General features: G+C 43.8%; 1 protein-coding gene across 1 annotated transcript; it reads left to right on the top strand.

The window, feature by feature from the left end:
* Positions 1-1,952: 1,952 nt before the first annotated feature.
* On the top strand, positions 1,953-24,697 carry LOC140731617 (zinc-binding protein A33-like). The gene is made up of 6 exons (XM_073053185.1): positions 1,953-2,375; positions 3,041-3,136; positions 3,553-3,786; positions 5,212-5,234; positions 5,322-5,440; positions 21,556-24,697. Exons 1-6 carry the CDS (start codon positions 1,965-1,967, stop codon positions 22,146-22,148), a joined length of 1,476 nt encoding a protein of 491 aa, XP_072909286.1. The 5' UTR covers positions 1,953-1,964; the 3' UTR covers positions 22,149-24,697.
* The last annotated feature ends 2,032 nt before the right edge of the window (positions 24,698-26,729 follow it).

Genomic DNA, 26,729 nt, shown 5'->3' with positions numbered 1-26,729 from the left:
CACATTGGTTGTTTCTCTATCCTTATCTCTTCCTGCATAGTTTTTAATAAATTCTGTTGTGTTTTTTTTCTGAAAGGCTACAAGAAATTGAATATCCGTAAGGTATGTGGTAATGTATGCGTGTTCTGATAATAAATTTACCTGGAACTGTCAAGAATGGACTGTAGGTTTGATTTGTGAGAATGGTGATGAAGATTTCAGAAGAACTGATATAATCAGCCGGATTTGCTGTATCAAGTGGAACAACATTCTGATGAAAATCGAACAGTAAACAATAGTCCAGAAACATGTCTGTAATTTGTAATTTAATGCCACACTGAACTAATACCATCAGATAATATAAAGTCCCCACTTGTTCATTCCCCGCAATTCATGTACCTGTTTAAGAGCCTCTTGATACCCTCTGTCATATCTGCCTCAAGTATCACCCCTGGAAGGGCATTTCATGGGCACAAGGGCACAAGGTGCCAACAAAAACTTGCTGTGCACATCTCCTTTCAACTTAACTCCTCTCAGTGTAAATGCATGCCACCTCGTCTGTAATATTTCAATCTTGGGACAACAAAACCGATTGTCTATTCGATCTGTGACTCTGTAATTTTACAAACATCTGTTAAATCTTCCTTCAACCTCTGTAGCTCCAGAGAAAACAACACAAGCTTGTATAATCTCTGTTTATAATCTACATCGGGTCTTAATAAGTGCTACACCTACCCATTCACCTACTCTCAAACCAATATCCAAGATTACAAACAGTCCCCTCCAGATGAGGTGACACTTCATCTGTGGGTTTGCTGGGGCCACTGACTGTATCCAGCCTCCTCTGCAGTAGTGAGGCCTGACACTGCTTGGGAACTGTTTTGTTTAGTGCTTCTGCTCTATCACCACCACAAATGATTCCGGGTTCACGATGATGATTCTGGGGTTAACATATGAGAAGTGCTTGGCAGCTTTTGGCCTGTACGTACTGGAATTTAAAAAAATGCGGGGGGAATCATTGCAATTTACCGAATCGTTGAAGGACTATATAAGGTGGATGTGGAAAGGATGTCTCCCATGGTGTGGGTATCCAGAATTAGACTGCATAACCTCAAACTTGAGGGGTGACTATTTAGAACAGAGGTAAGGAGGAATTTCTTAGCCAGAGGGTAGTGAATCTGTGGAATGCGGTGCAGGCCAAGTCGCTGGGTATTTTTAAAGTGGAAATTGAGAGTCTCCTGATTGGTAAGGGTATCAAAGGAAGTGTCGAGAAAGCAGGTGTATGGGGTTGAGTGGGATCTGGTATCGCAGACTCGATGGGCTGAATGGCCCAATTCTGCTCGTATGCCTTATGGTCTTATGGACAGAATCTCCTGTTAGCTCCCCATTGTAATTCCACTCCCCATTCCCAGTCCAATATGCCTCCCTTCCTGCCACGATGAGACTACTACTCCCTGGTTGGAGGAGTGACATCATACTCCGGCTGCCTAGTCACTAAGCTGACAGCATGAACATTGATTTCCCCAGGTTTCAGGAACTGCTCCCACACCTTCCCTTCTCCCCTTCACCATTTTGACCAGGGCGAAGGTTGATCGGCCCTGTGGCTTCTCCTCTCACCATATGAATTCAATCGTCTTCCGGGGGAAGGTCCTTCCGATCCCAGGGATGAGGCCTGTGGAGATTCAGTTGACGTTTCTGTCTCAATGGGTTTTTACGGGATGGGATTGGTAGCCCCATGCCCAAACCTCCTTTTGCAGCCGAGCTTGGTCAGTCCAAGTTTTCATTTCTGTTTCCACCTGTTTAATGTGTTTCTGATCCCACCCTGCTATGGAATTTACCAAGGCTTCTTCCGAGTCAAGACATGCTGTTAAATAATGTTCATTCCCTGAGTCTGCAGCGCGTGTAGTGGACAATCGCGGTACTGCAGGGGATCCCCAGCTCGCCGAAACTGAAAGCATTCTGAATCAGGAAGTGCTGGGAGCAGCATGGCTTCGAAACATCAGGTCGAGAGTTTAACCGAGGAGGCAATTTGTCCCATCTGCCTGGATTTCTTCACCGATCCGGTTACACTGGAGTGCGGACACAACTTCTGTCGCTCTTGTATCACACGGCGTTGGGAAACGGAGGAGAGAAACTCCTGCCCGGAATGTAGAGAGGTGTTTGCCGACAGCACCCTCAGGGTCAATCGGGCTTTAGCAAATCTGGCTGAAAAAGCCCGAAATCTAAACCTGAATCCGAAAGGGAAGGAAAGTAAACTTCACTGCGAGGAACATGAGGAAGAACTGAAGCTGTTTTGTGAAACGGACAAGACACTGATCTGTGTGATCTGCAGAGATGCGGAGGAACACACAGAGCACCGCTTCAAGCCGATTAAAGAAGCTGTTAAAATGTGCACGGTAAAACTAAGTCGAATTCATCAACTAAATCTCTGAAGTCCTTCCTACCACCGCACGAGCCTCCATAACCAACATATCATTCTCCGCATCTTTCGCCATCTCCATCAGTATTCTACCACCAAGCAAATCTTTCCCTCGGACATCCCACAGCCACCCCACTCCGACAACTCACTGCTGTCTGTCGGGATCGCTCTCTACTCGCTCCTCTCCACTGATCTCCCTCCTGGCACCGATACCTGCGAGCGGGACAATTGCAACATCTGATTCCTGCACCTCCACCCTCCTCATCAGTTGCATTCCTCCCGTTTCTTCCATGGTCAATTGTCCTCTCGTATTAGATTCCTTTTTCTCCAGCTTTGCCGCTTCCACCTGTCCCCTCTCAGCTTCTCACTTGATCACCCTCCCCCACGTCCCCGCCTCACGTTGTCTCACCCGTCACCTGTCAGCTGGTTCTCACCCCCAACCTTTTTATTCTGGCTTCTGTCCCATTCCTTCCCAGTCCCAATGAAGGGTCTCATCCCGAAATGTCGACTGTTTATTTCCCCTGCGTAGATGCTGCCTGACTCACTGAGTTCCTCGGGCATTTTGTGCGATAATCGGGTTTGATCGCCTGTTCGTTTTGTTCCACTTTTTAAAAAATTTTACCTTCGCACTCTGACTTTCAGGATCAGCTAAAATCTTCCTTAGACTCTCTCACAAAAATGAAATCAGACCTCCAGGAAAAGGAGCAGCAACAGGAAGAGAAGATTTCCGGAGTTCGGGTGAGCTTCCTGAGCGGAATTTCTGCTATTACTGTATAGTTTTGCTCCCTTTAATGCAGAATATAAGAGTATTGCAGATCCAGTGACCTGGGTTCGATCTTGATTCCTGGTGTTGTCTGTGTGGAGTTTGCGTGTTCTCTCTGTGACCACGACAGTTTCAGACACACCCCAGAGACATGCTGGATGAACGGTGAATTACAATCAACCCTGTGAATGTGGGGGAGGTTGAATATGAACCAGGTGAGACTTAATGGGTCAATGAGGGAGAATAGGTTTCAGGAAAATATGAGCGAATGGGGTTGACAGGAATGTCTCAGAACTAGCATGGACGTTAATGGACAGAATGCTCACCTTAACGTCAGCTGGAAATACAGCACAGCAATACAGTAAATTAATCTTCACCTTTCATTCGACAGGAACAGTCCAACAGCGTTCAGACCCACATCACATCCCAGTTTGCCAAATTGCGTCAGGTTATCACTGAAAAAGAGGAGAGCTTACTCGGGGATCTCAGAAAAGAAGAGGAGAAGATTTTAAATCCAATGGAGAAAAATCTTCATGCGATTCAGGAGGATATAAGGCTTATTCAGGAGGAAATCTCAAAATTAAAGGAACAGATGGATCAAAATGACAGTGTGATGTTTCTGAAGGTAAGGGATTATATTTCAATTTGTTCCTGTCAAAGGACACTAAATGAACAGTGGTATATTTGAAATAAACACAGCACAGCAGCCAATTCTAACAAATCAATTGCCACTGCTGGCGACCTCGCACAAGTAGTTATACTTGTATGACTCACCCCCAGCCACTATAATAATGACATTTCAAAATGTCCAAGACATGTATTGGATCCTTTATTAGCAACATACAATCTTGAAGCGATGAAACTTCAGCGTAATTAATCATAAATTAAGTTGCAACAAAGCAGTCAATAAAAAATGTGATATCCGTCTGTCTCCAGTTTAAAACTGCCCAGAATAAAGTACGAATACATAACTTATTCCCCTTGTTTTTTTTACCACGCCCCCACTCACGTGACTAGCTACCATAATAAACAGGGAACACAGAAAACAATACAATACAAACATACGTTGCTCCTACACACAGCATTTTCAAATGGCAGTAAACTGTTTCTCACCAGACAATTGATACAACTATTCAGGGTTGTTGTTTTCCCAAAACTGGATTTCTACAACTTCTGTACATCCCAGGACAGAATGCAATCTTCTCTGAAATGATTTACTCTGATCCTAACACAAAGTTGCTGATTGTGTCCTTAATTACCAGATTAAATATCCTCGAAAGCTCACTTTAACACCCAGTTCCAGTCACAGGCTGTGTGTGTGTCTGGTGCGGTGGGTGTGAGGGTCTCTCTGTCTATTATTGAGAGCAAAGAATGTGACCCATACATCAGACTTGTCCTCCAGATCCGGTTTCCATCAGATTACAGAAACTTTCACTGTCTCTCTACTTTTTCCAGATCAGTTTCACATGGGATTATATCCCATTCTCCATCATAAACAGGCCATTCAGTCCATCTTCTCCTGTCAATTTCTCTGCTTCACAAGCCTCCTCCACACCCAGCAACAGTGCCCCGAACCCCATGGTCCCTCATGTGTTTATCCTGTTTCCCTATTGCATTCAGTCTCTGCCGTTCTGCCTCAACCTCTCCTGTGGCAGTGAGTTCCACATCTTCTTCACTAAATTTCTTATGGGATTTATCAAAATCAATCTGGAATTTCATCTCCCACAATTCTCCCCATAAATAGATAAATAATTTCTCCACCTGTACACAACCAAATCCATCACTGATCATACATTCTTCCATCTTATCATCCTGACATCATACCCAGATCAAAATGCACACCTATCCGTTTTCCTGTAAGTTTCATCCTCTCAGTAATGGTTTAAGTTCCAGAAACGTTCCCTGTAATTGACCCCATAGTTTTGTATTGTTCATGTGTGTGTGTGACTATGGGATTGGAAATTTTTAACTACTTGTAATGATTTGGATAAAATTCAAGATGTTGACAGTAATTCTAAGTCTATTCATACTTGTGTTTTATTTATTTCAGGCAGAATCTCATCGGAACAGGAGGTAGGACATACTCTTTACTGAAAACCAGTATGAATTTATAAAATAGTTCAAAATTGCAGTTTATAACCAGCTGTTTAATATTTACAGCTTTAATGACAAACTCCAGAATTTGTCAGTGACAGATGAGGCCCAACCGTTTGAAAAGTTCGATCACCCCTATTTGTTGAACACAGTGTTGAGAGAAACACCAGATGCCATTAATCAAGGTAAAATTTACAAAGATTAATTTCTCCTTGCTGAATTAAGTTCTAATTTGAAGCAATGATTGGCTATAATACTGGGGAACTGAAGTTTATTTCACATCAACCCCACTGACTGGGAGGCATCACTGTCACATGGTCAGCTGGAGATGTCAGACCCCTGAACACACCAGCACAGGGTCACAATACAACCAATACATGGGACTGGCAGATGAACCACTGTGTCCTGATCCCAGGCACACTGTACTAACACGCCAAGGCATGAACATAAGAAAATCTGCAGATGCTGAAAATTCAAGCAACACTCACAAAATGCTGGTAGAACTCAGGAGGCCAGGCAGCATCTATAGGAAGAAGTACAGTCGACATTTCAGGCCAAGACCCTTCGTCAGGACTAACTGAAATGTTAGTTAGAACTTAACTGAAACTAACTGAATGCCTTCTCCCTGGTAGGCTCCAGTACAAGCTGCTCTAAGAATCCATCTCGGTGGCACTCCACAAACTCTCTTTCTTGGGGTCCAGTACCAACCTGATTTTCTCAGTCTACCTGCATGTTGAAATCCCCCATTACAACTGTAGCATTACCTTTGCAACATTGCAATTTTAACTCTTGATTCAGCTTGCACCCTATATCCAGGCTACTATTTCGGGGCTTGTATATAACTCCCATTAGGGTCTTCTTGCCCTTACAATTTCTCAGTTCTATCCATACTGGCTCTACATCTCCTGATTCTATGTCACCTCTTGCAAGGGTCTGAATTTCATTCCTCACCAACAGAGCCACCCCACCCCCTCTGCCCACCTGTCTGTCCTTTCGAAAGGACGTATACCCTTGAATATTCATTTCCCAGCCCTGGTCCTCTTGCAACCATGTCTCTGTTATTCCTACAACATCATACTTGCCGATTTCCAACTGAGCTTCACGCTCATCCATGTTATTTCTTATACTTCGTACATTCATATATAATACTTTTAATCCATTACTCGCCTCGCTTCTCTCATCGATCCCTATTGCACTTGGCCATACTCTCCGATCCCTTCCTGAGCGTTCTAATGCTTTAATTCTGTCATCTTCTTAACTTTTCTTATTCTCTCTTTCCCTTTAACTCCATCCTTATATTTCCAGTTCGTCTCCTCTTCCCCCCCCCCCCCCCCTTATTAGTTTAAAGACACCCGTGTAGCAGTGGCAAACCTGCCTGCCAGAATGCTGGTCCCCCACCTGTTAAGGTGCAACCTGTCTCCTTTGTACAATTCATCCTGACCCCAAAACAGATCCCAGTGGTCTAAGAATCTAAATCCCTGCTTCCCACCCCAGCTCTTCATCCACACATTCAGATCCCCTATCTCCCTGTTCCTGCCCTCACCAGCACGAGGATCTGGAAGCAAACCGGAGATAAACACGCTGGAGGTTCTGCTTTTCAGCCTTCTTCCGAGTTCTCTGAAGTCACGCTGCAGAATTTCTTTCCTCTCCTTCCTGACTTCATTTGTTCCGACATGCACTACCACTTCCGGCTGTTCACCTTCACCCTTGAGGATGCCCTGCAATCGGTCCATGGTGACCTGGATCCTGACACCAGGGAGGCAACACACCATCCTTAAATCCTGCCTGTTGCCGCAGAAACCCCTTTCTGTACCTCTCACTATGGAGTCCCCTACTACCACGGCTCTTCCTGACGTCCTCGGCTTTCCTTCAGTGCCAATTTTTGACTCGCAGACCTGTCCACCTCTCAGACTGGCAGTGACTTCTGTCCCGACAGCTTCCAAGAGGGTGAACCTGTTTTCAAGTGGCACATCCCCCGGGGTCTCCTGTACTCCCAGCATCCATCCCTTCCTCATTGTCGCCCCCGTTCTCTCCTCTGGTATCTTCGGTGTAATGACCTCACTGTAGGTCCTGTCCAGAAAGCTTTTGTTTTCCCAGATGAACCTGTGGTCATCCAGTTGCCTCTCCAGTGCCCCAACACGGTCCTTCAGGAGCTGAACCTGGACACATTTTTCACAGTTGTAGCAGCCTGAGGCACCATCAGTGTCTCTGACCTCCCACATCAGGCAAGCATCACACTGAATCAGTTTACCTGTCATCTCCTCACCACCTCTCACCCACTCCAACTGTGGCGTAGTCTCCTCCCTCAGCCTCCTCGCCGAAGACTCTCGAGCCAAAGACTCACACTTTTCTCACAAGGCACTTCCCTCGACAAGGGCCACTCCCCTAGAGCAAACCTTGCTTTCGTTGGCTGATAAATTGACTAATTCGTTTCATTTGCCACACCTCTGCCCACTTTGAAGGTATATGTTACAGGCCCGTCCCGACCAGTTTTTAAATCACCTGCTCCTGAAAACAACAAAAAACAGACTCCCAAGAGCTTACCTTCTCAGCCAATCCCCGCACTCACTCCTTCACTTGCCCCACCTCTGCCGATCTTGAAGGTATGTTCTCGCTAAGAGATTTGATAGAGCTGTTGGGGAGGGTTTCAACTAATTTGACGGGGGGTAGGAACTAGAGTGAAGGGACTCAGGATAGGATTGATGGTAAAAAAAAAAGCAGAGATAGCGTGCAGTCAGACTGTCAGGAAGGGTGGGCAGCAGCGAGGACAAAATTTCAGCCAGCAGGGTATCAGTGCTTTAGGAATGCAGAATTAAAATGGGTAGCAAATACAGTACTCAAAGTGTTTTATCTCAATGCACGGAGTATTGAAAATAAGGTGGACGATCTTGTTGCTCTTTGACAGATTGTCAGGTATGATGTGACTATCACGGAATCGTGGCTGAAGGATGGTTGTAGTTGGAGCTGAATGTCCAAGGTTGCACAATGTTTCGGTGGTATAGGAAGGAAGGCAGAGGGGGTGACATGGCTCTGCTGGTAAATCAGTAGAACGATGTGACGTAGGATCGGAAAATGTTGAATCCTTGTGGGTTGAGTTAAGAAAATGTAAAGGTAAAAAGGACCCTGATGGCAGTTTTATACAGGCATCCCAACAGTAGCTGGGATGTGGATCACAGATTACAACAGGAAATTAGAAAAGGCACATGAAAAGGACAATATTATGATAGTAATGGGCACAGTTTTAAGGTGCTTGGAAGTTGGTACAGAGGAGATGTCAGGGGTAAGTTTTTTTTTTACGCAGAGAGTGGTGAGTTCATGGAATGGGATGTTGGCGACAGTGATGTAGGCGGATACAATACGGTCGTTTAAGAGACATGGAGCTTAGAAAAATAGAGGGCTATGGGAAACCCTAGGTATATTCTAAGGTAAGGACATGTTTGGCACAGCTTCATGGGCCGAAGGGCCTGTATTGTGCTTTCTATGTTCCTATGGGAGATTTCAACATGCGGGTCAATTGGGAAAATCAGGTTGGTTGCAAGAGAGTGAATTTGTTGAATGCTGTGCGATGGCTTTTGAGAGCGGTTTGACGTTGAGACAACTAGGAGAATATGTATTGAACCGGAGGTGATTAGGGAACTTAACATAAAATAACCCTTAGGAGGCAGTGCTCTCAACATGACTGAGTTCAATTTGAAATTTGATAAGGAGAAAGTAAAGTCTGATGTTGTAATATTTCAGAGGAGTAAAAGAAATTACAGTGGTCTGAGAGAGGAGTTGGCCAAAGTAAATCGGAAGGAGATGCTGGCGGGGCTGATAGCAGAGCAGCAATGGTGTGCTTTTCTGGGAAAATGATGAAGGTGCAGGATAGATGTATTCCAAAAATAAATAAATACTCAAGTGGCAAAATAGTACAACTGTGAGTGACGAGGGAAGACAAGGTAATGTAAAAGCAAAAGCAGAGGGCGTACAACAAAGCAAAAATTAGTAGGAAGACAGAGAATTGGGAAGCTTTTTAGTACCACGGGGAGCAACTAAAATTATCATTGAGAGGGGAAAATGAAATATGAAAGCAAGCTAGCAAACATTTTCATAGTGAATAGTGAAAGTTTTTTTCAAGTAAAAAATAGAGATGAGAGTGGATATAGGACTGCTAGAAAATGAGGCAGGATACATAATAACAGGGGACAAAGAGATGGCAGATGAACAAATGAGTAATTTGCATCAGTCTTCACTGTGGAAGACTCTAGAAGTGTGGCAGATGTTGAAGGGGCTGAGGGAAGAGAGGTGAGTGGTTACTAATACAAGGGCAAAGGTGCTCAAAAAGGTGGAAGACCTAAAGCTACACAAGTCACTCGGATCAGATGAACTCATCCCAGTGTTCTGAAAGAGGTAGTGGTAGACATAGTGGAGGCATTAGTAATGGTCTTTTTAAAATCATTGGATTCTAGCATGGTGCCAGAAGACTGGAAACTTGCAAAAGTCACTCCACTCATTTAGTAAGGAGGAAGGCAACAGAAAGGAAATTATAGACCAGTTAGCTTCAACTCAGTGGTTGGGAAGATGTTGGAGTCAATTGATAATTATGAGGTTATGGAATACTTGCTGACATGGGACAAGATAGGACAAAGTCAGTATGGTTTCCTGAAAGGAATATCTTGCCTGACATATCTGTTGGAATTCTTTGAGGAGATTACAAGTAGGCTAGATAAAGGGGATGTAGTGGATATTGCACATTTCGACTTTCAGGAAGCCTTTGACAAAGTGACACACCTGAGGCTGCTTACCAAGTTAAGAGCCATGGTATTATAGAAAAGTTATTGACCTGGTTTGAACATTGGCTGATTGGTAGGAAGCAGTGAGTGGGAATAAAAGGATCCTTTTCGGGTTGGCTGCCATTGACTAGTGGTGTTCCACAGTGGTCAGTGTTGGTACCGCTTCTTATTATGCTGTATATCAATGATTTCACTGGTGGAATAGATGGCTTTATTGCCAAGTTTTCAGATGATACAAAGGTTGGTGGAGTGGCCAGTAGTGTTGAGGAAACAGGTAGGATGCAGAAGGACTTGGATGAGGAGAATGGACAAAAATGTGGTAAATGATATACAGTGGTGGAAAATGCATGGTCATGCACTTTGATAGCAGAAATAATGAGCAGATTTTTTTTAATGGGGAGAAAATCTAAAAATCTGAGATGCAAATGGACTTGGGAGTGCTTGTGCAGAACACCCTGAAGGTTAACTTGAAGGTTGAGTCGGTGGGGAGGAAGGCAAATGCAATGTCAGCAGTCAATTCAAGAGGTCTAGAATACAAGAGCAGGGAAGTGATGCTGAGGCTTTACAAGGCCTCACCTTGAGTATTGTGAACAGTTTTGGGCTCCTCATCTGAGAAAAGATGTACAGGCATTCGAGAGGGTTCAGAAGATGTTCATAAGGATGATTCTGAGAATGAAAGGGTTATCATAGGAACATTTGATAGCTCTGAGGAATGTTTGATAGCTCTGTGACTGTGCTCGCTGGAATTTAGAAGGATGAGCGGGGATCTCATTGAAAACTTGCGAATGTTGAAAGACCAAGACAGAATAGAAGTTGAAGTGCAGGAGAAGTGCTTCTCCTTACAGATGCTGCCTGAACTGCTGTGTTCCAGCAGCATTTTCTGTGTGTTGATAGAAGTTGCAACGACGTTTCCCATGGTAGGGAAGTCTAGACAAGAGCTTAATAGGTTCTAGATTGAACACGACATCAAAGGTTACGGGGAAAAGGCCGGGGAGTGGGGCTGAACAGGGAAAGAAGGATCAGCCATGATTGAATGACGCAGTAGACTCGAAAGGTCAAATGGCCTAATTCTGCTCCTCTGTCTCATGGTTATGAAACCATCAGAACGTGAATCAGAATCAGAATCAGGTTTATTATCTCCGGCATGTGACATGAAATTTGTTAACTTAGCAGCAGTAGTCAATGCAGTACATAATCTAGCAGAAAAAAGGTAATAATAAATAAAATAAAAATAATAATAGTAAATAAGTAAATCAATTACAGTATACATATATTGAATAGATTAAAAAATGTGCAAGAACAGAAATACGGTATATTTTTTAAAAAAGTGTGGTAGTGTCCAAAGCTTCAATGTCCATTTAGGAATTGGATGGCAGAGGGGAAGAAGCTGTTCCTGAGTCACTGAGTGTGTGCCTTCAGGCTTCTGTACCTCCTACCTGATGGTAACAGTGAGAATAGGGCATGCCCTGGCTGCTGGAGGCCCTTAATAGTGTAAGCTGCCTTTCTGAGACACTGCTCTCTGAAGATGTCCTGGGTACTTTGTAGGCTAGTACCCAAGATGCTGACTAGATTTACAACCTTCTGCAGCTTCTTTTGGTCATGTGCAGTAGCCCCTTCATACCAGACACTGAGGCAGCCTATCAGAATGCTCTCTAGAGTACAACTATAGAAGCATTGTGAGACTGAGCCCAGACGCACCAAATCAGCATTGACATCGGTCAGGGTGACATCTCGGGAGAAGCACACACCACAACATAACTGGCCTGGCAAAGCTCCTACACACATACGCAAGAAGGACTGGCAGATTGTAGTCAGAGCCTCAGCAATGTATACTGTTATTTCCCTCAGTAACCTGGAAACCATTCTCTTCAGACACAGTAATTTATTTATTTAAACAACTCACACATGTCACACATTGTCAGCACACACCAGACAGGTGATGACACACTGTGACATACAAATACTTCAATGTACACACACTCCTTCAATGTGTACACACACCACACTGATATTTACCACACACACATACAAAATCAGTGTGGCACACGGTCAAACAGACAGGCACAAATTCGCATTTAGGATTGAAATCTGCCGTCCTTACCCAGTCTGTCTGTTCTGTGGCACTGAGCTGAACCTCTGACGTGACGTCACATCCACAGTTCACAGACAGACTCCAGGGTGAAATTCCTCAAGCGGATGATCTCAGAAGGGTTTGACAGATGTTGAATCCATGGCCCACTTCATCAATCTGCAAGATTAAGATGTCTTCTTGAGCGTGTCCCGTTTGTGTGTGTTTGCCCCATATCCCTTCAACTATTTCCTATCTTTGTACTTGTCTAAAGTTATTTTAAAATGTTTTAATTATACCCGTTTTTACAGCATCTGCTAACAGCGAATTCCATCTGCCCACCTCCCTCTCTGTGAGTTATCCCATGAACCCCTCATCTTAAACCTGTGCCCTCTGGCTCTGTACTCCCATGTTCTGGGAAAGAGACTCATCTTATCTAAGCCCCTGATGAATTTATATACCTTGATAAGGGTCATCCCTCAACATCCTACACTCCAGGGGATTAGATCCAGCTTACCCACTCTGTCCTTTTGAACCAAGCCCCCAGTCCAAGTAACATCCTCCTGAAGCTTCCTGTCCAGTGTAATGACATCCTCCCCATAGTAGGGGAGCCAGATATGCACACAATACCCCAAGTGTGGTCTGTCATTGACATCAAAGATCTTGTTTCAGCTCACATGGACAGTGTCGAGTAAGCTGATGAATACAGGACTGGTGTGTTGTATTTGAACACACCAGTATATGGAATAAGGTTGATGATGTTGTAGCTCAGGTAGAGATTGGCAGGTACAACATTGTTGGCATCACTGAGTTGTGGCTGAAAGGAAATCCTGGCTTGAAGTTCAACATTCAAGGATACACCTTGTATTCAAAGGACAGGCAGGTAGGCAGAGGGGATGGGGAGGGTCTGTTGGTAAATATATAAAATCAGTGTGGGTAGAGTTCAGAACCTGCAAGGGTAAAAAGACCCTGATCAGAATTATATACAGGCCTCCAAATAGTAGTCAGGGTAAAAAAGGGGGGTACAAATTACACCAGGAAATAGAAAAGGCATGTCAAAAGTGTAAGGTGACAGTAGGAACGGGGGATTTCAACATTCAGGTAGATTGAAAAAAATTGTGTTGTTGCTGCAGCCCAAGAGAGGGAATTTGTAGAACGCCTGTGAGATGGCTTTTTAAACAGCTTCGGGTTGAGCCCAATGGGAGAAAGGCAAGTCTGACTGGGATTTGTATAATGAACAGATATGAGAAGGGAGTTTAAAGTAAAAGAACCTTTAGGAAGCAGTGATCATAAAGTGATAGAATTCAACCCCCATTTTGAGAGGGGGGGGGGAGATAAGGTCAAATGTATCAGTATTAGAGTAAAGTTAGTTACAGGGGCGTGAAGGAGGAGCTAACCAAAGTAAATTGCAAAGGGACACGAGCAGGGATGATAGCAGAACAGCAAAGATGGGAGTTTGTGGGGCAATTCGGAAGGCAAGGCACAAGCTTGATACATCCAAGAGATGAAGAAGTATTCTCAAGGGAGGATAAAAGCAAAAAAAAAGACATAAAATGTAGCAAAAATTAGCATGAAGTTGGAGGATAGAGAAGGTTTTGATAATGAACAGAAAGCAACTAAAAGGCCACGAGGAGAGAAAAGATGAGATATCAGGGAAAGTTTGCCAACAATACACAAGAGGATACAAAAATGTGAAGAGTAAAGGAGAGGTGAGAGTAGACATTGGACCCCTAGAAAATGACACTGGAGAGATCAGAATAGGAGACAGAGAGTTACTTGCTTAGTATTTTGTGTCAATCCTCACTGCTGATGATACTAGCAACACACACAAAATGCTGGTGGAACACAGCAGGCCAGGCAGCATCTGTAAGGAGAAGCACTGTTGATGTTTCGGGCTTTGTCTGGGAAGAAGGGTCTCGGCCCGAAACGTGGACAGTGTTTCTCCTTATAGATGCTGCCTGGCCTGCTGTGTTCCACCAGCATTTTGTGTGTGTTGTTTGAATTTCCAGCATCTGCAGATTTCCTCGTGTTTGATGATACTAGCTGTGTGTCAGAAATGTGAGAGTGACAGGAGACAAAAATGAGTGTTGTTGCTATTACTAAAGGGAAAGTGCATGGGAAGATGAAAGGTCTGAAGGTAGATAAATCACTTGGACCAGATTGACTATACCCAAGTGTTCGGAAAGAGGTCGCTGAAGAGGATGTTGAGGCATTATTAATGATCTTCGAAGAATGACTAGATTCTGGATCATTCAGGACGACGGGAAATTGCAAAGGTCATTTCACTCTTGAGCTTGGTAGATTTAAAGAGGAGCAACACACACAAAATGCTGGAGAATCTCAGCAGGCCAGGAAGCATCAATGGAAAAGAGTAACCAGTTGATGGTTCAGGTTGAAACCCTTCATCAGGACCCGTGCAAATTCATCCCCTGTTCTAATGAGGGGCTGTGGGTGATGGGTTGTGGGAAAGGGGACAAAGGGAGCCGCATCCCCCATCTTTGTCCCCCTCCAGCTTCTCGTTACGTCTACACACACAGTTCACCCACGGGCTTTCCAACCCTCCCCCACCTGGTTCTGGTTCAATCTGCTGTTCATCTCTCCCCTACTGCTTCTCATTATCACCTCCTTTATTGTCTCGAACCTTCACACTCCTCCACTTCACACTTCACAGTCACAAATGAATGTGAACATTGAATGAAGGGCCTGTTCCTGTCCTGTACTGTTCTATGTTCTCTGTTCCCTGTTTAGAAGAATGAGAGGAGATCGCAGGGAAGCACAAAATTCTTTCAGGGCTCAGCAGGCAGGATACAGGGACTCCTCCCTGTCTGAGGAGTCAAGGGTCAGGGGTCACTATCTGTTTGGAATTCTCTGCACCGGGGGGGGGGGGGGGGGAAGGTGGGGGGGGAGTGGGAACTTTGAGGTCTCAGTCACTACATTTAAAGTCACAGAGCCATCGCCATACAGCATAGAAATGTGCCCTTCCACCCATCACCTCTGTGCTGTCCTATTTACCCATCTACATTCATCCCATTGGCCGGCATTAGGTCAGTCTCCTTCTCACAAGATCACAAGACAAAGGAGCAGAAGCAGGCCATTTGGCCCATCGAGTCTGCTCCGCCACTCCACCATGAGCTAAACCAGGGGTTCCCAACCTGGGGTGCCCGCACCCCCGGGGGGTGCGAGATGGTATTTCAGGGGGTACGATAAAGAGTGGCTTGTGTGCTTGAGTGACAAGTCACGAGTCATCACTCAGCCAGCTGCCAGTGTGCCTTGAGAAGTGGTAGTAACGTTTGTCCCAAGCACACTCCAGTCTCCTGGGGCCGAGTCAGCGTTGAGGATTCTCATCAGTGTTACCTGGGAAGTTACACCTCAGAGTTGAGGAGTCTCATCAATTTACTGTTTATAATTTTTTCCTGAATAAATTAGAATCGAATTGCCCAATTTATATTTGCATTTTATGCACTGAGTTAAAAGCTTATCTTTTTAAGTTCAATTTGTTCACCCGCAGTATTGTATGTGGTTCAATTTGTGGTTCAAAAATTAGAAATTAGACTTCTTCATCTTCAAAAGTGATATTGCTTTTGTAGGGGGTGCGAACATTTATCAAACATTTCCTAGGGGTGTGGGGCATAGAAAAGGTTGGGAACCACTGAGCTAAACTATTCTCCCATCTAGTTCCAATTTCCGGCTTTTTCCCAATATCCCTTGATACCCTGACTAATTAGATACCTATCAATCTCCTCCTTAAACACCCTCAAGGATTGGGCCTCCACAGCTGTATGTGGCAAAGAATTCCATAAATCCACTCCCCTCCGGCTAAAAAAAAACTCTCCTCATCTCTGTTTTAAATGGGTATCCTCTAATTCTAAGACTGTGGCCTCTTGTCCTGGACTCACCCACCAAGGGAAACAGCCTTTCCACATCTACTCTGTCCGACCCTTTCAACCTTCGAAATGTTTTTATGAGATCCCTTCTCATTCTTCTATACTCTAATGAATACAGTCCAAGAGCCATCAAACGCTCCTCATATGTTGGCCCCTGCATTCCAGGAATCATCCTCATAAATCTGCTCTGAACTCTCTCCAACATTAGTCCATCCATTCTAAGATAAGGGGCCCAAAACTGCACACAGTATTCCAAATGAGGTCTCACTGGTGTCCCATAGAACCTCATCAACATCTCCTTACTCTTATACACTATTCCTCTTGAAATGAATGCCAACATAGCATTCACTTTCCTTACTGCCGATCCAACCTGGTGGGTAACCTTTAGGATATCCTGCACGTGGACCCATAAGTCCCTTAGCACTTCTGATGTTTTTAATTTTCTCCCCATCTAAATAATAATCTGCCCGATTATTTCTTCTTCCAAAATGTGCAACCGTACATTTGTCAATATTGTATCTCATCTGCCATTTCTTTGCCCACTCTCCTAAACTGACCAAGTCTCTCTGCAACCTTTCCATTTCTTCAACACTTCCTGCTCCTCCACCTATCTCGGTGTCATCTGCAAACTTAGCCACAAAACCATTTAATCCATGATCTAAATCATCGATATACGTTGTAAAAAGAAGCGGCCCTAACACCGTCCCCTGCGGAACACCACTAGAAACCGGCAACCAACCAGAATAGGATCCCTTTATTCCCACCCTTTGCTTTCTGCCTATCAGCCAATGCTCCACCCATTCCAATATCTTTCCTGTAATTCCATTGGCTCACATCTTATTAAGCAACCTCTTATGCGGCACCTTATCGAAGGCCTTTTAAAAATCCAAATACACAACATCCATAGCCTAGCCCTTGTCAATCTTATTTGAGATTATCTCAAAAAATTCCAATAGGTTGGTGAGGCAGGATCTTCCCTTCATGAAATCATGCTGGTTTGGGCCTATCTTGTCATGCACCTCGAGGTATTTCATAACCTCTTCCTTGAGGATCGACTCCAATAACTTTCCAACTACTGATGTCTGACTAATAGATCTGTAATTTTCTTTTTGCTGCCTCCCTCCTTTCTTAAACAACGGAATTACATTTGCAACCTTCCAGTTCTCTGGAACCGTGCCAGAGTCTACTGATTCCTGGAAGATCATTTCCAATGCCTCCACAATCTCCAAAGCCACCTCCTTCAGATCCGATGGGTGCACCTCATCCAGTCCAGGAGACTTATCTATTCTTAGTTCATTTAGCTTCCCAAGCACTTTCTCTCTAGTAATCTTGACTGTACCTAATTTTATTCCCTGAGACCTCTGGCTATCAGGTATGTTGCTAATGTCCACTGTGAAGACTGATGCAAAATATTCATTTAGTTTCTCTGCCATCTCTTTGTTACCCATTATAATTTCTCCAGCATCATTTTCAATCGTCCTATATCTACCCGTGTCACTCTTTTACTCTAAATATATTTTTAAAAAACTTTTAGTATCCATTTTTATGTTAATTGCCAACTTCCTTTCATAATTCATCTTTTCTTTCCTAATGACTTTCTTTGTTTCCTTCTGTAAGTTTTTAAAAGATGTCCAGTCCTCAGTTTTTCCACTAATTTTTGCTTCCTTGTACGCCATCTCTTTTGCTTTTATTTTAGCCTTAACCTCTCTCGTTAGCCACATTTGTACCATTTTTCCATTCATGATTTTCTTTTTTCTTGGAATATATTTTTCCTGCACTTTCCTTATTTCCTGTACTTTTCTATTTCCTGTAAGAATTTCATCCAATTCTGCTCTACTATCCCTCCATCTAGCTTACTTTTCCAATCAACTTGGGCCAGTTCCTCTCTGATACGACTGTAATTTCCTTTGTTCTGCTGAAATATCGACACACCTGATACCAGTTTCTCCTTTTCAAATTTGAAACTGAAATCAATCATATTATCATCACTACTTCCAAGGGGTTCCATTACCTCCAGCTCCCTAATGGCCTCAGGTTCATTACACAGCACCCAATCCAAAACAGCTGATCCCCTGGTGGGCTTATGGACAAGCTGCTCCAGAAAGCCATCCTGTAGGCATTCTACAAACTCCCTCTCCTGAGATCCAGTACCTTCTGTTATGATCCAGCATCAATGAATATATGACTGAGACAGGTTTTTTATAACAAATAAAACATTTATTAAACACTGCTAAAAAAAACCCAAAAGTAAACAAACGACTAACTTAACCGGAAGTCAGCTGCGATACGGCAGCTCGAACAGTTCTTAAAGTGAGAAATGCGAACTCAGTTCTTTAAAGTAGTATTGCAAAGACAGTTCTTAGAAGTTGTAATGCGAAAGTCCAAAATTTACACAGTCGCTTGGCAGAGACTTTCCTTGAAATAATTTAAGTTCTCCTTCGTGGTGTTAATGCTTATCCCAGTCGAAGTATGCTTTGATCAAAGGATTTACGATGAATAAAATGAAACGGCTTAAAGGCACTGACCTTTCCTTGGCGAAACTCTGCACCCAGCCCTTTCTGCTCTTACAGCAGGGACTGACATGGGCTCAGCTGACGAATTCCTTCCGAATGAGGATCAAACAAGGTCGAACCTGTTTCACCGTCGAAATCAACTTTCCTTGATCCTTTAGCTTCTCGAACTTCGACGAATCATCACTCTCCGACTGCTGAACTGGCAGTACTTTAGCAAAACTGCCAGCAATAACCTTGGAGACTTAAGACAGAAAGTAAAACTCCCCTTTTAAATGAAACTGCATCACAACATCGAAATACGCAACGAAACGGGAATATCTGGCGAATTCAACCACGGACTGCCCCACCTCACAGGGAGGGGTTCTCCTTTTATACCCTATTGAAAAAAAACTTATCACATGACCTCTTACTGGCGGGAAAATGACATCACTCCACCACCAGAAGACCATTACCTCATGCCCAGCATAGCCGCAATTACATCATGGTCACGTGACAGGTACAAGATACCCACGGGTACATAACACTTCCTGACTTTCCCAATCCACTTTCATATTAAAATCCCACATAATTATCTTGACATTTTCCCACTGACAAGCTTTTTCTATATCCAGCTGTAACTTGTAGTCCACATCCAGCTGCTGTTTGGAGGCCTGTGTATAACTACTATTAGTGTCTTTTTACCCTTGCCATTTCTTAACACGACCCATAGGGATTCTACCTATTCTGATCCTATGTCCGTTCTTTCCAGTGATTTGATATCATTGCTTACCATCAGGGTCACGCCACCCCCTTTACCTACCTTCCTATCTTTCCTATACACTGTGCATCCTTGAACATTCAGCTCCCAATCACATCCATCATTTAGCCATGACTCAGTGATGGCCACAATGTCATATCTTTTAACCTGTAGCTGTACAACAAGGTCATCCACCTTATTTCTAATGCTGCGGGCATTTAAGTACAGTACATTTAGATCTGTATCTGTTATTGATTTTGCTATATTTCTATCGCACAGCAAATTACCCTGTCTATTCACCGGCCTGTCCTTCTTGCCATCTTTGCTGCACAGTATCTTTGACTTATTTCTATTTTCCTCTTCCTCGGATCTAACACCCTGGTTTCCTTCCCCTTGGCAGCTTAGTTTAAACCCTTCCTCACAGCTATATTACACAATCCTGCCAGGATATTAGTACCCTTTGAGTTCAGGTGTAACCCATCGTTTTTGTATAAGTCATGCCTCCCCCAAAATAGATCCCAATGATCCAAGAATTTGAAGCCCTGTCCCCTGCACCAGTTACTTAGGCACACGTTCATCTGCTTAATTCTGCTATTCTTACCTTTGTTAGCCCGTGGCTCAGGCTGTAATCCTGAGATTATTTCTCTGGAGGTCCGGCTTTTCAGTTTTCTTCCTAGCTCCCAGTAATCTTCCTTCAGGATGGCCTCTCTTTTTCTGTCTATGTCATTGGTATCAACATGTACCAAGACTTCTGGCTGCTTGCCCTCTCTCCTCAGAATACTCTGGACCCGATCTGAGACATCCCGTACCCTGGCACCCGGGAGGCAACACACCATCCGGGTATCTTGTCCGGCTCACAGAATCTCTTGTCTGTTCCCCTCACTATGGAATCCACTATAACTACTACATTTCTCCTTGCTCTCTTGATCACGGCACAGGGCAGAGTGCCAGAGTCCCGTTCGCTGTGGTCTTCCTCCGTCAGGTCACCCTCTCCAACAGTATCGAAAATGATATATTGATTTCTGAGGGGGACTGTCACAGAGGTGCTGTCCACTATCTCTCTGTAGGTATTATCAATCACCTCCTCACTTTCCCTCATTAGCTGGAGGTCATCGTTGCAGCTCCAGATCCCTAACACGGTCCTTAAGGAGCCTCATCTCAATGCACCGGGTGCAGATGTAATCCCTGGGAGTCTCCCAGGGTCTCCACATCTGGCACTCCAAGCACAACAGTAATCCTAGATACATACCTCTAATGCTACTATTATTACTAAATAAATAAACCTGTAACTTACCCCCTTACTACAAGACTCAACGGTCGCAGGAAGCCTTTTCCCGTTTCTGCCTAAGCCCGTTGAGCCAAAGCTCTATCACTCTGCACCCTCTGACTCCGCTGCCCACTGGATATGGCAGTGTTCTTTTTAAACCTTCCGCGGTCTGAGGTCACGCGCCCGTGCAGTCGAGCCTCTTTTATCCCAAGCAGTTAAAAAAAAACTGAATTTTCCTGAAAAATGGTGACTTACTCCGCTGCCAACTTGCTGTGAATCTGTGTCTTGCCTGTTGATGTGTCTGTCCAAGGGTCTCTTAAACACAGAGGACTGGAGGCCTGTGACCTGCAGAGGTCGGTGCTGGGGCCAGGGTTGTTTGATAATCATATTAATGATTTGGATGAGAATGTAGGTGACATAGTTAGTAGGTTTGTGGGTGACACTGAAATTCATGGTATAGTGGACAGCGAAGAGGGTTATCTAAGTTCACAATGGGCCCTTGATCAACTGTAGAGTTGGGTACAGTGAGAATGTTTTTAAATACATCTTGCCAGGTAAGTGGATAAGAAAGGTGGAAAGGAATAATGGGCAAATGGGACTAGCTCATCACAGCAAGTTGGTCGGCATGAACAAGTTGGGCCGAAGAGCCTCTGTGACCTCCTGTTTAAATCCATTCACCTGCCCCCTTCCCATCTGAATCCGCCCCTTTCCCGCACTCACTTCTGCTGTCTATCTCCCCAATTTATTTCTATTCTTGAGCGAAGACGTCTACCTGAAATGTAGACTGTTTATCTCTCCACACATGCTGCCTGACCCACTGAGTTGAAGTGTCTTTTTGTGTCAAAAGTGTCCTTTTGTGTGTGTTGATTGGGAAAACTCCACTCTCTGTCCAGCAGAAAAACCGCGGGGGAGATATTAGTTGTCCATCGGCCGCAGTTGGGTAAAACCCCAGAAACAGTTCCTGTCGGCCAATGACTGTGCCTGAGGCCAAGTGTCCTTTCATTGCCGGAGTCTCCTTCTGATCCCCGGGGACTCTCTAATTCTCTGCTTCTCCCCCCAGTCTCTGTCACCCTGGATGAGGAAACAGCGCATACACAGCTCGAGGTGTCTGTGGATCGGAAGAGTGTGAGATGGACCGGGACCCAGAGGGATCTCCTTGATACCGGGAAAAGATTCACAGACTGGCCTTGTGTGCTGGGATCGGAGGGATTCACATCGGGGATACATTACTGGGAGGTGGAGGTGACAGGGAATCAGGTCTGGTGTCTGGGAGTCGCTGCTGAGTCTGTGGAGAGGAAGGGAGAGGTCAGACCGAGTCCGGAGACCGGATTCTGGATCATCAAGCGGTATTATGAAACGACCCAGCAGAATAATCTGGGGGGAAGGAATTCTGGCATGGTCAGTCAGAATTATGATGTGTTCAGTGTACACACCTCCTCTGAGTACCGTCTCCCTACCAATTCCATCCCTGGGAGGTTGGGAGTTTATCTCAGTTACGAGTCCGGGAAAGTTTCATTTTACAACGCAGAGACCAAGTCCCATCTCTACACCTTCACTGGGAATAAATTCATGGGGAAACTTTATCCTTTCTTCCGGATTTGGGAAGGAAATCAGTGGCTGAAAATCTGCTCCGGTTCCGCTCGGGGTCTGTAAATGAGTCTTGGAAAGACCATAAGACAGGAACCGAATCAGGCCATTCAGCCCATCGACTCCACTCCGCCATTCCATTATGGCTGATCCCAGAGCCACTCAACCCCGTACACCTGCCTCCTCGCCGTATTCTTTGATGGGCTGATCGATCAGGAAACTATCAACTTCCACCTTAAATAAACCCCCAGGCTTGGCCTCCACCACAGACTGTGGCAGGGCATTCCACAAATTCACCACTCTTGTTAAAAATATTCCTCCTTCCCTCTGTTCAAAAAAATCTCACCTCAATTTTGAGGTTGTGCTATCTGGTTCTGGATACCTCCACCACAGGAAACATCCTCTCCACATCCACCCTATCTAGCCTTTTCAACACTTGATAGGTTTCAGTGAAATCCCCATGCATTCCTCATGTTAACCCATTCATTCCCAGAATCGTCCTCGTGAAACTCCTCTGAATTCTCTCCAATGATAACACATCTTTTCTGAGATATGGAACCCAAAATTGTTGCAATACTCCAGGTGCACCCTGAGTAGTGTCTTCGAAATCCTCAGCATCATCTCCTTGCTGTTATATTCTATTCCCATTGAATTTACCATCTTTACCACAGACACAACCTGTAAATTAACCATCTGGGAGTCTTGCACGAGGACTCCTAAGTCCCCCTGCACCCCTGCTGACTTTTGAATTTTCTCCCCATTTAGATAATAGTCTGTATTGTTGTTCCTTTTACTAAAATGCACTATCATACATTTCCCAACACGCTATTCCATCTGCCACTTTTTTAACCATTTTTCCAATTTGTCTAATTCCTGCTGCAATCGCGTTGCTTCCTCAGTACTACAGTACCTACCTCTCCACCTATCTTCATAACATCCCCAAACTTTGCCACAAAGCTATCAATTCCATGACCCAAATCATTGAAATGTGATAAGCAGCAATCCCAATACTGACTCCTGAGGAACACTACTAGTCACTGGCAGCAAAGCAGAAAAGGCCACCTTTATTCCCACTCGCTGCCTCCTGCCTGTCAGCCATTCCTCTACCTATACCAGTATCTTTACAGTAATGCCATAAGATTTAATCTTGTTTGGCAGCCTCATGTGTGGTACCTTATCAAAATCCAAGTGAATGACATCCACTGCCTCTCCTTTGTCCACCCTGCTTGTTACTTCCTTGAAGAACTCAAACAGATTTTTCAGGCATGATTTCCCTTGACAGAAACCATGCTGACTTTGACTTCTTTGATCATTGGTCTCCAAGTACCCCAAAACCCCATCCTTAATAGTAGACTCCATTTTCCCAACCACAAAGGTTAGGCTAACTGGCCTATAATTTCCTTTTTTTGTTTCCTCTCTTCTTAAAGAGAATTTCAGTTTTCCAGTTCTCCAAGACCATCCCAGAATCAAGTGATTCTTGAAAGATTGTGACCAATGCATCTGCTATTTCTTCAGCAGCCTCTCTCAGGACTCTGTGATGTAGTCTATCTGGTCCAGGTGACTTGTCCACCTTTAAAAATTTGAGTTTGTCTAGCACTTTTTCCCTTGTAATGGCAAAACCACTCACTCCTGCTGTGTCCAAAGTGAAGACTGATGCATAGTACTCATTAATTTCATCTGCCAATTCTTTGTCCCCCATTTCTACCTCACCAGCATCATTTTCCAGTGGTCCGATATCAACTCTCATCTCCCTTTCACTCTTTATGTAACTGAAAAAAAACTTTTAGCGTCCTGTCTTATATTATTGGCTAGTTTGCCCTCATATTTCATCTTTACCATCTTATGGCATTTTCTGTTATCTTTTGTTGGATTTTAAAAGCATCCCAACAGTCTAACATCTCACTGACTTTTGCTACCTTATATGCTCTTTCTCAGGACTCTGGGATGTAGTCCATCTGGCTCAGGTGACTTATCCATCTCAAGACCTTTGAGTTTGCATGGCACTATTTCCTTTGTAATAGAAAAGGCAATCACTCCTGCTCTGTCTTCCTCAGTGAACACTGATGAAAATTGTTCAATAAGTTCATCTCCCATTTCTTTGTCCCCATTACTACCAAACCAGCATCATTTCCCTCTCATCTCCCTTGCATGCTGAAAAAAACTTTTAGTATCCTGTTTTATATTATTGTCTAGTTTGCCGTCATATTTCATCTCATCCATTCTTATCACTTCTTTAGTTGCCTTTTGTTGGATTTGAAAAGCTTTCAAATCATCAAACTTCCCACTCACTTTATGCCCTTTCCTTAGCTTTCATGCAGCCCTTAACTTCCCTTGTCAGCCACGGTTGCCTACCCCTGCCACTTGAGAACTTCTGTGGGATATATCTACCTTGCGAAATATTCCCAGATACTCCAGCCACATCTGATCAGCTGTCATCCTTGCAGTATCCTCCTCCATTTCACCTGGGCAAGCTCCTCTCTCATGCCTCTGTAATTCCCTTTATTCCATTGCGAGACTGATACATGTGACTTAGGCTTATCCCTCTCCTTGCAGTATGTATTCAATTATATTATGATCACTGTCTCTGATGGGTTCCTTTACTTTAAGCTTCCTAATAAGATCAGGGTTATTACACAACACCTACTCTAAGACGGCCTTTCCCAGAGTAAGCCCAAACACAAGCTGCTCTAAAAAGCTGTCTCATGGGATTCAACAAATTCCCTCTCTTGCGATCCGACACTTACCTGATTTTCCCAATCCCCTTGCATATTGAAATCCTCATGATACAATTGTGACATTACCCTTATCACATGCCTTTTCCCGGTCAATACTGTGAATTTAATTAAAGTCACTGCCATAACTTAATAAAGTTTTTACATGAAAATTATCTACTTCCCAAAGATTGTCCTGAGGCCTGCATTTGATTTCTTTCAGCCTTATATGCTTCACACTGAAATAGTCTGTGTGTAACTGTTTCATAATGACAAAATGTATACGACACAGAATGATGTTTTCCAACTAGGTACAAGGCAGAATTAGGCATAGTCTGGGCAATTCTAAGTCGTGTCAAAATAATTCCTTCCCTTCTTGTTTTAACCCCTTCTTCAAAAAACACAATACGTTTATAAACGTTGCCTGGGCAGGGAGAAAAGCATTATCAAGGATGCATCTCACCCTAACCTTGGACTTTTTACTCTCCTGCCATCCAGTTAGCACTACTGGAGCCTCCACTCCCGCACCAGCAGGCACAGGAAGAGCTTCTTCCCTGAGGCTGTGACCCTGCTAATCCTCACATCACAGCGCTAAGCAGTATTGAACCCATATTGTACTGTCTCAGTACTTTTATATTTGTATGCTGCAGAACTTACTTTTTATTCGCAGTTATTTTGTAAATAATACTATTTTTTTGCACTTCTGGTTAGATGCTAATTGCATTTCATTGGCTTTGTATCTGTACTCGACACAGTGACAATAAAGTTGAATCAAAACTAATCTAATCTATGTATTCTGTAAAGGTGTCCATTCTCCTACACATTTTGCCATAAGCCCCTAATTCTTAACACTACCAAACCCTCAGCTTCTGATGTGTTAAGTGGAAGGTCTATATCCACAGTTGAATACTTAACAGCGTTTGTTGCTAAACAGTTGACCCCATCATTTCCCTCAACAGTGCGATGTGCAGGTCCCATAAGGTGCAGACATATAAACCAAACTTTGTATATGAAACACCATTAGATGAGTTTCCCTCAGTAAATCTGACCTACTGCTAGAAAGACCCATTTTAAGACATTAAATCTCAAAAGGATTCTGAACAAATTACAAGTTTGCAAGGGCCAATTTCCTGCACCCACTGTAACCCTAAAATGATGACAATGAATTCTGCTTTGTTTATCGATAAAAGGCCAGAAAATAATTTCTTCATCATTATCTGCAATTCAGGAACAAAAAAAAAAGCCATGCCAACATTCCCAGTTAAATTATCTTTTGATCCATCTGTAAAAATGGTTACCGTATGATAATAACTTTCATTAGTATACTGATGAACCAACAGACTCTCAGGCAGAACCAAATCCAATCGTGTAACCTAAAATCAACTGAAGTCATTGGAAGAAACAAGGTGAGGTGACTGAGAAAGCTACAGTGGGACATATTGTCTCATCCAATCCAGCCATACTCCCAGCGAGATAAGAACCCAGCCAACTAAAACAAAAATCCTGCATCTTGTGATGTTCCCAACAGTCCTCTCGCACACCTTTAACAGGATGATCATTTTGTTGCCCCACAAATTAATCCAGTATGTTAAAATCAACTTCAACCTCTGTCATTGTGAGGGAAATTTTCCTATTTGAATCAGTAAAGCCAAAACAGGAGACGACCTTACTGCACCACAACACCACCTTAAAGCCTGTGCTTGTATCACATCCAAACATACTGAAGTTGGCCATGAAGCTGATCCATAAGCCACACAGACATAATCAAGACCAGATCCAATTAAACAAATATAAATGGTCAACAAAGATTTTCATGTTGCGCCCAAAGAATACACACATAGATGCCAGAGAAGATAGAAACACAGAAAACATACAGCACAATGCAGGCACTTCAGTCCACAAAGTTGTGCCAAACATGTCCCTAACTTAGAACTAC

This window comes from Hemitrygon akajei, chromosome 1 (assembly GCF_048418815.1).
Source record: "Hemitrygon akajei chromosome 1, sHemAka1.3, whole genome shotgun sequence".
NCBI lineage: Eukaryota > Metazoa > Chordata > Chondrichthyes > Myliobatiformes > Dasyatidae > Hemitrygon > Hemitrygon akajei.
This window is presented reverse-complemented; position numbering and strand designations above follow the sequence as displayed.